General features: G+C 46.0%; 1 protein-coding gene across 1 annotated transcript in view; it reads left to right on the plus strand.

Annotated features, from left to right (window-relative positions):
* Positions 1 to 11,977: 11,977 nt before the first annotated feature.
* The window catches only part of LOC144095226 (aurora kinase A-B-like), a 58,936-nt gene continuing 53,731 nt past the window's right edge, over positions 11,978 to 17,182 (plus strand). Inside the window, exons 1-2 of the mRNA XM_077629015.1 lie at positions 11,978 to 12,177; positions 12,499 to 12,616. Of these exons, the coding sequence (XP_077485141.1) occupies positions 12,176 to 12,177; positions 12,499 to 12,616 (120 nt within the window). The 5' untranslated portion in view covers positions 11,978 to 12,175. The remainder of the gene's footprint in view (positions 12,178 to 12,498; positions 12,617 to 17,182) is intronic.

The following is a 17,182-nucleotide window of genomic DNA, read 5'->3' on the forward strand; positions in this document are numbered from 1 at the left end:
GATGCATCCAGCTCCGGGTTGTCCTCACCACCATATTCTGGTAGAGGCCCAGCCGGTTCCTGGTTGATATATACTTCTGCCAGACGCTCGCATAGTTGTTCATCTGTGCCGTTGAAACTGTGCCTGACTTTCGTTTGTCTAACTCTTGCCTCTGATTTGGTTTTATCTGGGTCCAATAAGTGTCTGATTATATTCCACGTCTTTGTCAGACTCATTCCCTTTTCCATCTGGTCGCAAGCGCTTAGCCAATTTTGCTCGCATACCTGAAAGGCATGCTTTTCTATTTCCCTGTTGAGTTTGCTTAGGTCCCTCGTTATCCGCCTGTCGTTCTTATTTTTCTTTTTCCTTTCCTCGAGGGTCGTTTTCTGCCGAAAAAGACTCAGAAGCCTGCTGTCCACGTTTTGTGGGGCGTCCTTGTCCTCTACCTCAACTGTAGTGTCCTCTACGTGTTTTTTCAGCAGGGTGGTCCACTCGCATATGTCGGTTATGCTGCCCATGTGTTCTGCTTCTCTTATGGCCCTAAATTTATCCCACTCCGTGATGGTTGGCTTCTTATATTTTCTCACCGCGATGCCCTTTCCTAAAGTGAGGGATATGATGATGTGGTCGCTACCTAGGTTCTGCCCTGTGGTGGCCCAGGTTGCCTTAGTAATGTTTCTGCTGAGGGTGAGGTCCGGAGAAGTATCCACCTTTCCTCCTGATCCTTCTCTCGTTGGCGTGCAGGGATCGTTATGCAGTGTGATTCCTAGGTCTTGAATGCATTCTAGCAATTGCCGACCCTTGGAATTTGCCTGCTTGTAACCCCACTCCGGATGGGCCGTGTTGAAATCACCCATAGTAACTAAGGGACATCTGCCTGCGATTTTGATTGCCTCCTTAAAGGTGGCTTCTAAGTTGAATTTCTGCCTTGGGTTGCTGTAAGGCGTTACTATGCTAGCCAGTTTCGCAGTTGCCACCATGACGTGGCCAAAACTTGGGCTATCGTGAATGAACTACGTGGGCGTCAGCGTAGACCGGTCAAGGACGCAATCGAGCATAGTTTTGGTCACTTGACATCCTCTTTGGGAAATGATTTTAATAACTTTTTTTCTAAAGAACAGCGCATTGCCCGTGCCACATCACGTTCGCCGTTACTTCCTTCTTCTGTGATTGACTCAGCATTTCTTCCACACATAACAGAGCCAGATCTTTTCAGCATAATCTCCAGTCTACGGCATAACAAATCAGCTGGAATTGATGGAATATTTATCAGCGACCTTTCCAGAAACTTCCAAAGCTTGAAGTGTGTCCTTCTTTTTATGCTAAATGATATGATTGAAAGTGGCTTCTTACCATGCTCTCTTAAACAAGCACGTGTTATACCACTTTACAAGGGTGGCAAAAGAAATGATATCTCGAATTATCGCCCAATATCTATCATGTCGTGTATATCACAAATTCTAGAAAAACACGTCTTATGTACAATGTCAGCATTTTTGCTGAGGCATAACGTGCTTAGCCCACATCAATACGGATTTGTTGCTGGTTCTGGTACCCAAACGTTATTAGAAAAGATGTCGGATTCCGTTCATTCTAGTTTTGATAAAAATGAAGTGGCATTTGGTCTCTTTCTTGATGTCAGGAAGGCATTTAATACTGTTCACCATGATATTCTCTGTGAAAAGATGTTTTGCTATGGTTTTCGTGGTCCTTTTCAAATGTTACTAAGAAATTATGTGTCTCAGCGATCTCAAATGGTGGAACTTGGACCTGTGCAAAGCAGAATTATAGACTTATATAGTGGTGTTCCCCAGGGATCCATCTTATCACCCCTCTTATTTAATCTCTATGTTAATGACCTCCCCGGCATTATAACTTCATCACAGATTTACCAATATGCAGATGACACCCTCCTCATCTCATCTAATACAGATTTTTCTTGCGCACTCCGTCAACTTCAACAGGACGCTACTAATCTATATGATTGGTTTCTATGTAACCTGATTGATATAAACCCCCAAAAAACTCATCTAGTGTGCTTTAGAAATGCACACAAGCCAGTCCCGAAAAACGCTGCGGTTTTTTTGCACAGCTCCAGTTGCACTGCATGTTCTTGCTACCCCATTACATGTGTTCCGTCCGTGAAATACCTTGGCATTTACTTTGACAGTGATTTATCCTGGAACACGCACATGGCACACCTCAGTAAGAAGCTTAGAGGCGTCGCATGCTTGCTCTATGCTCTAAGGGCCTACCTGCCATTTGCCATAAGACGTTTAATTGCACAGTCTTTGGGGTATTCTCTGCTGAGATATGGCATGTGCTGTTTCTTCAACTGTTCTGCAACACGGAAAAATAGGATAAACCGTATTCTCAAGAATATGGCTAAGAGTGTCATCTATTCAATACCCCATAAACAGCAAAGTGTATTCCTTTCTTCAGGTCTGCCTTCCTTTGACATTGTGTTCAAACAAATCACTGTACTCAGATATTTCTGGAACTCTGACTTTCGGTTCCACAACGTTAAACCAATCCCATTAAGAAAAGTTTCTCGATATATTGTCCCTGCAGTGCGAACTCATTTTGGTATGTCTATGAGGTCATATTATATCTTATGTATATTCAATGAGATGCCTGATAATGTTTTCAACTTGAACACTCGCAGACAGTTACGAGATGCTATTGCCGAGCTTGAACAGTTCTAGTGCATATGTTTTAATGTACACAAAACAAAGAATTGATTTGGTAACAGAGGTTGTTGCTGCTGCCGGACGGCGCCCTACAAGCCCAATTGAGGCTTTGGCGCGTCCGCGTCTTGTATTGTTTCTTTGGAGTGAATAAAGTATTTATTTATTATTAAGAAGAAAAATGCTGTTAGATTCCCTCCTTCCGGTGATTATTTCAACAAAGACGGAGGCTGGTCCTTCGGACTCTACGTCATGTTTAATGACTGCCAGATTCTTTTTAACCAAAGTTGCCACCCTGGAGTCCGTCTTCCCGTTCGCGTAAAACTTATAGCCGGCTATTGTCGCCCCTGTTTTCGATGTTTCCTGCAGGGCCACGGCTATGGGTTCGACACCGCACATCGTTAAGTACTGTTGCAGTAGCGCTCGTTTTCTGGCAAAGCCTCTGCAGTTCCACTGCCACAGAGCTTTAAGCTCCGGGCTTTCCTTGGGATTACTGTGATTGGGTTTCCCTGCCATTTTGTTCGTTTAAAAATTCCTCTATTCGGAGAATTTTGGCCCCGAGGCTTGTCCCGATACTGTTGAGCGCAGCCGAGAATGCTTGCATTTTTTCGGTTGTCTTTTATCTGTTCCTGAAAAATCTTAAAATATCCCTCGTATTCCTTATTTTTGTTTGCCAGATCTCTGACTTGTTTTTCTAATGGGTCCAAGTCTCCACTTTTCCTTTTTGGCGGTGGGGGTCTGGCCTCGTCTTGTTCCATGCAATCAGCTGACTCTGTTTGTACCAGGCCTGTCGTAGTGTTTTCCTCCACTGCTGGCCTCTTAGCTGCCGCCGCGGCATCCTGGAGAGCCTGGCCGTTTGAGATCTGAGCTTTAAGCACCTTAATTTCCTGAGTTAAGGATGTTATGAGCTCCCTCTGTGTTGCATTTGCTTTCTTTAGCTCCTCTAGTTCTTGATTTATAGCCTGGGAGGCGCTGCTAGCAAAGCTCATCCGTTTGGCTTCTGCTCCATTCTGCTGGCCCCAGGGGTTTGTCGGGTCCCTGGACGGCAGCCCAGGACCTTTCCGTGTCGCCGCCAGGCTCTGCCCACTTCCTGTGGTGGTCACCTCTGCATCCGCCGCAGCGTTGTCCCTGGTTGCAGATTTGGACCGGGATCTCGATGCGGTCCTGGATCCTGGCCTCGATCTCGACCTGGACTCCGAGTTGGATCTCTCCCTGTGGCCTGGTTTTGTTCTAGACTTGGGGCGGCTCCTGTCGAAGCTGCCAGTTGCTTCCTCTTCTTTTTGGTGCTGTTGTTGTTGTATTTCTGTTTTCTCCCATATCCTTTTCTTCGTGAGGTAAGGGATCCTATAGATGTTCTTGCACCTGTTGTCTCTCAACAGATGTGGTTTTCCGCGAAGTTGGCACTCAGGATGACAATCCTGCTCTTTCTCTGGGTTTTCTTGGCCGCATCCACGGCATGTCCTCTCATTTGGGTTTGGGCATACGTCTGCCCTGTGTCCCAGTTTTCCACACTCGTAACAGACCTCATATTTCTTTCGGTACAAGTAGCACCACATACTCATTCCCAACATAAAAATCCGCATGGGAACTCGCCAGTCCTCAAAAAGGACCATGATGGTCTGTCCCTTGCCGAATCTTCTCACCCCCAGGATGGGCGGGTTGCGTTCATCCTTTCTGATGATTTCTTTCAGCTGTTCACTGGTGCGTGCGGTGTCTATCCCATGGATAACACCTTTCCCGCAGTTTTCTGGGGCGACCTCGTAGGCCGTGACGTCTACGACGGAGTCCATGCTCGTGGCCGGGCCCTTGATCCTCAAGTATTTACGTGCCCTATCTTCATTCGTGGTAGCGATCAAGATGGACTGCTGCTTTAAGTTCGGGATAACCGTGTCCTTCGCCGCTTCCATCAGGTCGACTCCAGCTGCCTGGGCGATCACGCAGGCTAAGTTCAGGCTTCCAATCTTATGGAGGATGCTTCCCACTCCTCCGCTTGGTCTCAGCACTATCTTCAAAGCTTCGCTTGGCAGTCTGATCGGTAGTTTTTCAACCGACCTCTCCGCTAGTCTTCTGCCGCGTAGCGGCCGGTATCCCTTCATCCTCGCGGGCTCCTCTCCACCGCCGACGCTGGCCAGCACTGGCACATCCCGCTTTTTCTTCCTCTCGAACCAATTTCCTTCCCGTAATTCTTCCGTAGCTGTTCGTCCATCTACGGTAACCATGTTGAAGCTCGTAGCGACCACTTCCGCTGCCGGGGCCGGCGAAGACCCGGCGTGCATGGCTAGGCAGCAAAGGCTGCCCTTCTGCCTCAACACGTGGTCGAACTTAAAATGGTCGTAAAACCTCAAAAATTCGGCCTACCTTCGAAATAATGGTATCCGTAGGCAGAGCTTGTACATCCGGAGCCAAATTCAGCGATATTTTCTATCGATGGTGCTCCTAGTTTTCGTACGCAGCGGATTTCTACGGAGCAAACGGACGCACGTCCGAGCAGTGCCGCGTCCATCGCCGTCCCCCGGTTGCAGTGCTGCCAACCTCGAAAGCCACTTCTCCCCCAAATTTTCACTCAAACTTCCCTAGATTTCCCTAGATCCGAAAAAAAAAATATTCAGGCATGGAAAAAAGGTGCGTAGTTGAATTGTGAACTCTTTTATTTCGCAGAGACCCTCTTACCACACTTTGGTAGCAACTTTGAATACAATAACACATTAATTTCCCATGCAAAGTCGCGTACCACGTGATCACGGGTAAAGAAAACATTAGTTAATATCAAAGCCTAATAAATCCTGGCCTAAACCCTGAAATGAACGAAAATCTCGCAGTGAACACTTACGCTCACCGGCTGCAGTCAAAGAGCTAGGGAAAATCCACTTTGTGCCCAAATGTTGGTGTGAACAAACAAACGCTAAAACATAGGACACGTCATTCGGGTGGCATCCCGACTGAGTTTCACTCCTGCATATACATTTCTTTTTTCATGAGGCCAATTAAGCGTTCTTTCACTGCAAAGTCATAACAGTTGGCCCCTCTTAGAACCCGCTTGGCGTGAAGCGTAGCTGCCAGGGTTTGCGTCACCAAGCTGTTTCTGGTCTTTGTGTTCATCAGGTTGATCTGAGAGAAAACTCTCTCCACTGTTGCACTGGAGTGCGGCAAACAGAGAAGCTTGTAGACGAAGTCGCTCAAGAGAGGGAACATTGGGCTCCCATCTCCTTGCCTGGCGTCTCACTCGTTTCCAAAAGCGTTGAACGCTCGCATCTGCCGGCAGGTCCATTTCTCTATTGCGGAGCAGTCTCCATTCTGCGTCAATTTTGTTCATTTCTCTTTCTGGCACCAGAGAAGGGAATGATGTGGCAAGTGGGGCTATTGAAGAAATCCGCTTTTCGATGACAACTTGCGGGTCGATTGCCTCCAGTCTGTTCATCTGGACGCTGTCCAATGGGATTCTGGTTAATATCTGGCTTGCCGCTTCAATATAAAATTCCAAACATCTGAGGCGAAAGTTATGAGTAATGGTTCGGTCTATGCCGTGAGGTTCCGACAGTGCCGACATCACTTTTCCGCCGAGGTATATCTCCTCAAGAGGTATGAAGTTCTTTGGGTCTCTGTACGGTACACGCTCCAACGGTACATCCCGTAAACAGATCGGCTTTATGTCACGCTGAGTCGAGGGCATCTCTTTTGTGACCGAGACCGCTACCCCCACACGCTCTAAGGGTGTCCGGGAGTGCACGCAAAAGTGCGCGAAGTGGTGACACACGCCTGCGAGACTTCATATGAAGTCGCCTAAGCTGTTGTGAAAGAGCAACGAGTCTTTCTGCTTGCATCCGGGTCGAGTTTGTCCTCAAAAAGACTAACCATTTCACCTTCAACTGGCGAGTCACGGGGACTGGTTCTAAGGAGACTCGTCACGAATTTTTCGAAGGAATTTCACCGGAACCCAGCCAAGAGAGTCCAACCTAGACCAGCCCTTCCAACAAGCAGCTCACCCTTAGTTTGAAGTGCTGAAACAATTCGTTTGTAATTTCCTCTCTCTGCTCGATTGAATTTTTTTTAACTGTTATAATTGTGTTCTCAGTTGATGTTACTGCTTGTATCGTTGTCCTAATTGCCCTCTTTGTATGTTTATATATGTTTTACTAGATCTGTTTTTTTTCAACCTCTTTGGCTTTGTTCTTGGATTTTCCTATGTACGAAGCCCTCCCCTCCTTATGTAATACCCTGTGAAGGGGCGGGGCCTTAAGGGAAAAATAAATGATGATGATGATGATGATGACGTGGTGACGAAGAATGTGCGGTGCAGAATGACTGGAGTAGCAAAGTCAATCTGCTCCTCTGAAGCGGAGAAAAAAGCAGAATCCACCGTTCTCGCCGGCCTACAGAAGAATGGCTACACACGTGGCTTTATTCAGCGCGTTGGTCGCCAGTCAAGCTCAGAGGACAGGGGGACCAGCTAACAATGAGACAACGAAACGCGCGCGTTGTGCTTCTATATGTGAGAGGAACCCGCGAGGCACTCGCACGCATTCTGAGAAAACATGGAATCTACATGGGCTCACGAACCTGTTTCGACAACAAGCCTCTTCTAGCCACGACCGAAAAACCGCGTCTCAGAGAAAAACAACCAGGTGTCGTTTACAAAATCTTATGCTCAAAGTGCCCGGCACCATACATTGGCGAAACAAAAAACCTCCACCAAAGAATAAGGCAACACAAAAATGACATCCGGCAAATGAATTCAGAATCTAACTCCCTCGCCGAACACTGCGAGCGCGCCGACCACAGGATAGCCTTCGAGGAGGTGAGCGTCTTGGCCGTGGAGCCAAACCGGTTCAAGAGGCGACTGCGGAGTCACGGCACATCCGGCTCACAAAGGTGTCGATGAATAGCAGTCCAGCAACACTCTCCTCCGCGTACGTTAGTGCATGGACTGCGCCACGCGCTAACAAACGGAGAGCGAAGGCAGCAACCCGCTGCTGCTGGCACACTTTAGTCACCCCTGAAGAAGAGACCGCGTTGGTCCAGAAACCTTGGCTAAAGTTAAAATTATTGGTTGGCGTCACTTTCCTCTAAACACACCCAACTACCTTCAGCCGTGATTTCGAGGAATCGTGCTTCTTGGACAGCGTGCTTTTGGTACTGCTAAAGCTAGACTGTTCCAGGAACCGACCAGGAAATTCGAAGCAAAGGAAGCGTCCCAACTTTTGCCTGGGCAGATGCGCCATCGACTCTGTTCAAGGGTGGTGGCCAGACTTATTTCTTAACGGGTAAAGAAGGCGGGAACCGCAGGCAAACCCTATTTCAGGGCGCCCGTCCGCCTTACCCATCGTCTCTCTACCAGCGCTTCCCTCATCAACTCTGTACAGTCCGTGCATTTCCTTCACCATGTAAATAGAATGTCTTGTTGTCCCCCCAAAGTCTCCCTGAGTCCCGTCATCCTCGTACCTCCTCCCGGCCAGATCACGCCACCCCGATCTCAAAAACGCTTTCCTCTCGTGCACATGGCGCATAGCCAGATTCTCAAAATCAAGGTGGTGAAGAAACAGTCAATAAGGAACCGATTCACATCGAAAAATAAAAAAGACCCATGCGGAAAGTAAAATGTCCCTAGATTGCAACAAAAATCACTTTTCCCCTAAACAAAGTTCAAATTCTCTAAATCTAGGGAAAAATCCCTAGGGTTGGCAGCACTGCCCGGTTGAGAACGAAAGCAAAGCGGAAAAAAACGTCACACAGACACGCATTCCACCGACCAATCGGCGTTTGCAGCCTACCTACCCGCAAACGCTTCTTTGTGACAAGCAGTGATGCCAACCCTAGAAATTTATCCCTAGATTTAGAGATTTTTTCTTTGCTTTAGGGATTTAGCGTCTTTTTGTGAAATCTAAAGATTTTGAGGCCTTATAATTCGTATCTGACAATACTGCCTTTCGAACAGAAAAAAACTATGAAAAATCCTAGTTACTGCTCCTCTATCTTTGGTGTTGTGCCAAGCCGATAGATGGCGACAGCAGTTCTGCAACGCGAAATAATGGCTGCTGCACAGAGAGGAGAAACGAAACTATATGACTCAAATTGTTTAATCGTGCGTGTCATCACTGGCGCTACGAGTGACTGCTGCTCTACGAAAGAAAAAAGTTGAGTTTTGACTTGTGCTGTTTGGATCAACGCGCTACGTTTACACTCACCGCGTACCTTATCCGTTCAAACGTGCTGCATGTCAGATGACAACTTCTGGACCGGGAGACTTTGAGGAAGGTGAGCCAAGCAAAAAGAAAGCGAAAGCATACGACCAAAAATATTTGACAAAATGGGAGGCGGATTCAAAGTACAGAGGCTGGTTGTCAGCCAGTAAAAAAGGGCCCTTGTTCTTTTCCTGCAAAGCATGCAGATCCGATTACAAAGGGGGAAAATCCGAAATCGACCGCCACCTTGCGAGCTCCAAACACAAAAAAAGCGCTGCGAGCTTGCAATCGACCCGCGCGCTGACATCCATGCCTTCAATAAGTGGGCAAACTCAAGTAGACAAATCTGTCAAAGAGGCTGAAATAAGAATTGCGGCGTTTATCACGGAACACAATCTACCCTTTAATGCCATGGGGCATTTAGTTGATGTCAAAGCGTCGTGTGACGACTCGCAGATTGCAAAGAACTTAAGTTGCCGCCGGACAAAGTGCGCTGCCATCATAAAGAATGTGTTTGGAGAGGAGAGTCGCGAAGAGCTCTGTGATCGAGCTTTTGCGCAAACAAAAGTTCTCCCTTCTAGTCGACGAATTCACTGACAAGGCAACAGTGAAGCATCTGTCCCTCGTCGCCCGAGTAATGAACGTTGACGGCGGCATAATAGATGCGTTTTTGGACTTAGTACCACTCAGTGATGCGACTGCCAGCTCTCTCTATACACTGGCCTGAAGGCAGTGTTAAGTGCTGCGGAAATTCCGTACGACAAAAATTTGTTTGGTTTTGCGGCCGACGGAGTGAACGTGATGATGGGTGCACATCATTCCGTCGCGTCGCTGCTACAGGCAGAAATTCCATGCAGGCCTCTTCATTATGAAGTGCGTTTGTCATTCGTTCCATCTGTGCGCCTCGTATGCATGTAAAACACTTCCGAGAGGAGTTGAGGATCTGGCACACGATGTTTTCAACTACTTTTTGTCGCCGAAGCAGACATCTGCCTTCCAAGAATTCCAGAAGCTTGCAGAGGTGAAACCACACAAGCTGTTGCACCGAAGCCAAAGAAGGTGGCTGTCTCTACAAGTTGTTGTGACACGCTTACTTGAGCAGATGCTTGCCCTGATTTTGTTTTTCAAAAAAGCCGCCACTGACGACCGCCTGCTTGCTGCAGAAGCCATTCTGGAAAAACTGATTGACCCGTCAACAAACCTCTACCTCGAGTTCCTTGAGTATGTCCTGCCTTTTTTCACTAACCTATATAAGGAAATGCAGTCGGAAGAAACCAGAATCCATTTGCTCCATGAAAAAGTTTCTGCCATGCTGAAATGCATACTTGAATGCTACATCAAGCGGGACTACTTGGAGGCCACAGCGTTGTTCGATGTGCGGTACAAAGACCCAGCCAAGTTCCTGCCATTGGAAGAAATTTACCTCGGAGCAAAGCCAACTGCCGCACTAGCCGGTAACACGCACGTCTTAAACGATAATCAGGTTCACAACTTTCGGCTGCGGTGTTTAGAGTTTTTTTTTATTGAAGCAGCTCATCAGATCTACCTGCGGTTGCCCCTAAAAAGTGAACAGATGAAAAACCTTATAGACCCGAAAGTTGTCCTGGGAAAGACAGTGCCATCAATCGCGTCGCTTGCGGTCTCTTTTCCTCTGGTAGTGAAAGAAAACGAATAATTAAGTATATGAACTGCACAGGGAATGGCGACTTCTCCGCAACATGGAGCTGAGCGACTACGCTGACTTGACTGCGAGCCAGTTCTGGCACAAAGTGTCTCAAATGAAAAAAGGAGACGGTTCACAAGAGTACCCCCTGCTGTCAATTTTTATGCCTGCCACACTCCAGCGCCGCTGTCGAACGCGTGTTTTCGCAAGTCAACTAGGTGAAAACAAAGCAGAGAAACAGATTGTCAACAGAAGCGTTGTGCGGTTGTGCAACAGAAGCGTTGTGCAAAAAGAGCCTTGATGGACAGCTGCTGTTACAAGTTCAGGATCACTCCTTCTCATTTGAAGAGGATGAACAAAGATATGTACGATGATTAAGACTAAGATTGTGTGCGCGTCTAATGATCCTTAATTGTTCGTGCGCCATATAATAAATCAAGAGAGTTAAGAAAGATATATCTTAAAGCGTCAGCATCGACACTGCACGCGCGTTTACGTTATTTCTGAATACAGTATCATTTGCATCGTACGTGTTTTTATGTTATTGAAGAAAGTGCTTCGATCTGTGCAGCTTTTTTTTTAAAAAAAGAAAAGCATTCTTCACGTTTGCTAGACCGCTTCGTTTCAACGTGCTGCTCAATTCCAAAACAACATATATATTCTCAGTTTTAAGGAACCATTTTCTGATTTTGTAATTACCAACTCTACGTCTGAATCACTGCTATATAACTAGCAAGACTAGATATTTGAGGATGTCAAGTTCTCGTGATGTCATTTCTTAGTCGCTCCAACTACTGTTTGACGATCTTTGATTGAAACTTTGATAAATAAAGTACTGGGCGGTGAGGTACGCCATTTCACAGCTTCTGAGTGTTCTGTTTGAGGCGAGAAGGGAACTTTCACGAAGTCAAACGTGTTCGTCTTTCTGTCTGCATCTTAAAAAGACTGTTAATGTTGTCTGAACAAAATACTTTTATGCGTCAAGGGGGCTTAGCAAACAATGGAAGCTCTTTCAACTTGGGTTCAACACCATTCTATTTACAAAGGGCTGCAAGGGTTCTTTGCGCGTAAAGATGAGCCTGCTGAAGGAGCAGCTCAAAAGGCGGTGCGGTGAAACAGGAGTCGTTTGCTCGAATTTTACTTCAGATAGAGGGGGAGTCAGGAGAGCGTCGTTGCTGACTCCCCCTTTATCTGGTGGTGCCTTCTGTGGACCTTCTATGCATTGCAACTTTACAAAAAATTAAGAAAAAAGCTACAGTTGCGGCTAACACAAATTTATTTATCTCTGATAAAATGTACAAGACATGGAATAAAGCGTGAACTGCGTTGAGACTTTGTTAAAGCTGTAATCGCCCCATTAACAAGAACTCAAAGCTAGGGATTTTTCTTCAATCTAGGGATTTTTGGGGGTTCATTTTAGGGATAAAACGTTGACCTGAGTTGGCATCACTGGTGACAAGGCATATGTCCGCGAATTCAAATATCGCCGCACGTCAGTCGCAGAAAGCACCGGTCATTCGGTAGAAAAAACCAACACATCCTTGCAGGTTGCGGATCCGGGCAGTTTCTCCGTGCTATTTGCCTGCGTTACGGTATCGTGAAGGTCATTGTGGCAGTTGTCGCAGCTGCATTTTACTGCTGTCAAGTGCCATTTGGCGTCCGAAAACATGTGAGTGCTGTTGAAAATATTTAGCGCCAGACCGCGTTTTCTTACCCGCCTCTCTATTGTAAACCTCGTAATTAAAGACTAACAGTACAGCTTCTCAACATAATAAGATGTTTGTTATCGGGGCGGTCTCATTTGATCAATGTATTTCTTGAACTTTTGGGTCAGCGCAGTTTTCCAATTTGAAATTATTGCTAGAGATTTCCGATGTTTCATGCAGTGGTGGGACTGTTGAAAACACGGCTGATATAACAATCAGATCTTGTCTGCAGTTCGTATTTCTTCTGTCTTTGTTTCAATGCGTTACCATTTTCTGACTTGCAGGTCTGTCAAGGAGTGGTGCCTCAAAGACTTTGAGATTGGCCGGCCACTGGGGAAGGGCAAGTTTGGCAATGTGTACCTCGCCCGAGAAAAGGAGACAAAGTTCATTGTGGCTCTTAAGGTGGGTTGAACTAGTCTGAAGTACCTTTCGACGTTTCAAGTAATTGAGCAACTTGAGAACATACTGTGGATGTGGATATCAGAATGCTGGTTTCGGTTTGGATTATGGGGGTTTAACTTCCCAAAGCGACTCAGTCTATGAGAGACGCCGTTGTGAATGGCTCCGGAAATTTCGACCACCTGGGGTTCTTTAACGTGCACTGACATCGCACAGTACACGGGCCTCTAGAATTTCGCCTCCATCGAAATTCGACCGCCGCGGCCGGGATCGAACCCGCGTCTTTTGGGCCAGCAGCCGAGCGCCGTAACCACTTTGCCACCGCGGCGGCTAAAGCAAGCACTTAGGTATTTCTAGCAGTTGCCATTTCATTACATCAGAGCTGGTGAAGAAACAGTTGAGAAGTTGCAAGTTTATATATACATATATAAAAGAAAAATTAAAATCTGTCAATTAATTGCCTTTGATTTCTTATTACAATGTTGGCCCTTTGAAATCGAAAGCAGAAAGGTTTATGAATTAATATTAGTTAATTAATCGTTTCTTCACTGCACTCTATCACGTACATAATGCCCACTTTGCTGTACAATCCACCTGCACAGACCGTACCGATGTATCTCTCAGAGTTAAAAAAAAAAACTGTAAACAGTTAAAGAAAATGCCCGGTATACCATTTTAACTACATTCATATAAATGGGTGGGGACAAATAAAACAAGTTGCATATATAGACACTAAATTCGGTGCTAAATTTTTCTTCTGTAACAAGGCTGTTTCACTGATAACTATTTAAGGTGTGAAGTACTATTCACTTCTGCATATGTTGTGTTGTACATTTAGCATCTTAATGTTTGTTCCATTGCACAATTCAGCATTTTGCATCATGAGTGTTTCCCTGTGAAATTGTTTTTGAAATTAGTAGATAGATGCTAGCTTGCTTTCTGTAAGAAACTAAATTTCGTCTGGTGTAAGCCACAAAAACTTTGAAAGTGATTCTGATGGTCACAACCCATTGCATTACCCTTCTAGACACTTAAGTATGCAGTTGTGTGTGTAGTGTCTGATTTGTGTGCTTATAGCCATGAGGGAGAGAGAGAGATAAAACATTTATTATTTCATTGAAGTGTTATTGCCATGGACAATACTGAACAAATGAAATGCGAACAAGAAAACTGAAATGCCAACACCAAACACAAACACATTAGCTTTATGAGAGGAAGCGCAAACAAGGCTAATTAACATTTCTAAAGACACAATATTCACACCTTCAAAGTGGAATTAACCTGTTCTGGTATTGAGCTTCCCTCGGGTAAGATCTCCTCGCTTTGTTGTTTGTGTCATTTGTCTTGTTCACGATTCATTTTTTGAGCATAGTGCAGTTTTGAACATAGTAAACTTTCAAAGCGAACATACAGATTTTCTGAAGCTGTGCTAGGCCTGGACATGATTTCTTTGTTTAAGGCAAATTCACTTCTATTTATATTGTAACTGGATGCTCTATTTTTTACATTTGCCTTACCTTTGACAGGCTGAAGTGCTGGCACACATGTGTATATTCCATTCTGATGGAATTAAAAACAGCTGTTGTAGGTAATTTTCACTCGCTCTAATTATGCAAATGCCCGCAGGTTGCGAGAGTTTGACATAAGAGATGAAACTTACTGCTAGGGGTGATGTAAGTTGACTCACAACCTGGGACTTTGGTGTCTGCATGTGTGTGTGTGTGCATGCATGCGTCATTACATGGAGCCACAACCCCAGTGTGCACCAATCACATGTTGGATTGACATGTGAACCGTGAGTTCTGAGGAGATGCTCCCCCATTATTAATGCATGGCAGGGCACCAGCCTATGTAATGTACAGTATGTGATGAAACCATTGTTCTGTGAACGAAACACAACACATTTCATGCTGTTGTGCACTCTGTGGCAATGGGCAACTCCCGCCATACTGTCCCCCTGAGCAAAGAATGAGCAGGGGTAGTTGTACCATGCTCCCTCACCTCTCTCGCAAGTGCGTCTGCTCCCGGTTCCACCTGCATTAAGTGACCATTGGTGGCATGTTCTCTAGAGCACCCCCTCTCTGACATACATGTTTTTTATGGCTCAGGTTTGCCGGATAACAACTGCTTTAGCCAGCCGGAGAATGCATGAGCTTTCGGTGTCGCTACATTAGAGAATATACTGCCGATGCAATGCTAAGTCAGCGGAGGCAACACACCACTGTGGCCCCTGCTTCCTGTACACGGCACCTCCGGCCTGACCTGACCGGGGAAGATCGGCAGTCACCTTTTGCTGTCCTCCCCTTCACTGTTTATTTTCCTATCATCTTTGTCAGAATTCCCCTCTCTCCTCCTTTCTTCTTGGCTTTTTTTCCTTTTTTCCTTGTGGCTTGGGTTAACTTTGTGTGGCTAACTACCCTGTGTTGTGCCATATTGAGATATAGCTAGGGTGCACAGCTGGCTTCAACAGGGCTTGCTTTCAAGGTCATGTCCTATCCCCTCGTTCGGCTCCATGGTGGACGGCTGGCACCGTGGCCAAACAATGCACACATTTCATGGTTCCCCCTTTCCCACGAGATGATGGCCATCACAATAGAAGGAGGACAAAGGTGTACTTACAGAAATTGACGGAAACTCTCAGAAAATTCCATGTTCTACATCATGAAGAGACAGAAAAAAACTGTCCGAACAATATCTCCATTCTTGGTAACGAAAAGCCGGACTGCTGCCTTGGGCATGGGCTACAAGGTTAAAAATATGCCTAGTGGTGACCTGCTACTCGAGCTGAAAGATAATGCCCAATATTCAACACTGTCCACCATAATGTCGGTTGGGGAAACCCCAGTTTCAATAACTGCTCACAGATCCTTAGACACCATCCGGAAGGCGATCTCACAAGCAGACTTTTCAAACTCACCAAAGAAGAAGAAATACTGGAGGGTCTCAAGAACCAGAATGTCAGCAAAGTTTACTGTATCACAATCAGGATAGAAAACAAAGAACTACCCACAAAGCATCTTGTCCTCGCCTTCAACTCAAGTGCACTCCCCAAAGCAATAGAAGTTGGTTACTTGGGAATAGATGTCTGCCGCTACAAATTGAACCCGCAACAATGTTTTAACTGCCAACGATACGGTCAAGACTGAAAGTTGCCACGGCCGCAAAACTCACATGAGCATGTTTCCGAGAACTGTGAAGCGGCACCGTGCTGTGCTAAGTGCGAGGGAGATCACCCCACTTATTCAAGGTCTTGCCCAACATGGAAAACAAAAAGAAAGCTATGAAAACAAAGCAAAGCATTTCGTTCAGAGAACCACATCAACGACTCTTGCAAGCCATTGGCATGTTCTCTTTCAATTTAAAAACAAAATTCTCTGATGTGGTCCAACGGGGCGGGGCACCACACCGGGGTTCGGCACCTGCCCAGGCCATATATAGTGAGCGTGTGGCAGCGCCATCTGTGCGCCCGGCAGACGTAGCGAAGGCCACCCTGCCATTTCTATAAAAGGGCCTTCTGACCCTCGAGTCAGCAGCCCAAAAGACTCCCCCCCAATCGGAGGAGGTCTGCATCTCGCTCACTGCCGGCTTCCCCGCGAACCTCCAGCGCCTCCAGTGAGGCAATGGACGCAATCTCCAGCAAGTCCACGATGCAGCGGTAGTGCAGCTCACTTGAGCTTGCCAGGAGACAAAAAACTTCAGTAATAGGCCCCAAGAAGCCAGGAGCCTATTTTCGTAACCGAATCTCCCAAAAAACAGTGAAAATGGCATTCCTAATTCATTTGAACTGTCGAGGACTACTGAACAACTACAGCGATGTAATAGACCTCTTGAAACTCAGTTTCTCCCATGGCTCTTTGCCTACAGGAAACAAACTTAGGACCTAAACATAAGAACATTTTAAAGAAAATATTGTCTTCCGCTGTGAAAGAGAGCACTCAAGTAGGCTCCCTGGATGCGTCGATATTATAGTGCAAAGCGGTGTTGCAACTCGCGAAGCTAAGCTTAAAACTACATATGAAGCTGTTGCAGTCACTGTTTTACATTTTAAATCACGTACAGTATGTTCTATATACCTCGAGCTACACTTAAAAGTAACACTCCATGATTTAGAAGCACTTTTTAAACAGCTACCAGAGCCATATCTGGTAATTGGAGGTTTAATGCCATTTCTGGTTTTTGGAGAATTGAACAAGCTGACACTAGAGGTCGTAATTTAGACTTTATTCTATGCGGTAATGTCTGCCGGCTCAATACAGGGAAACCCATGTACAGCTCTCCAAGTTCTGGAAGAGTGAGCTTCATAGACATGTATTTTATTTATTTATTTATTTATTTTATGCGGGGTTTAATATCCCAAAGTAACTCAGGCTATGAGGGACGCCGTAGTGAAGGGCTCCGGAAATTTTAGCCTTTAGCCACCTGGGGTTCTTTAACGTGCACTGACATCGCACAGTACACGGGCCTCTAGAATTTCTCCTCTGTCGAAATCCGACCGCCGTGGCTGGGATCGAACCAACGCCTTTCTAGTCAACAGCCGAACGCCATAACCACCGAGCCACCGCGGCGGCC

The sequence above is a fragment of the Amblyomma americanum genome, chromosome 1, assembly GCF_052857255.1.
Source record: "Amblyomma americanum isolate KBUSLIRL-KWMA chromosome 1, ASM5285725v1, whole genome shotgun sequence".
In the NCBI taxonomy this organism is placed as follows: Eukaryota; Metazoa; Arthropoda; class Arachnida; order Ixodida; family Ixodidae; genus Amblyomma; species Amblyomma americanum.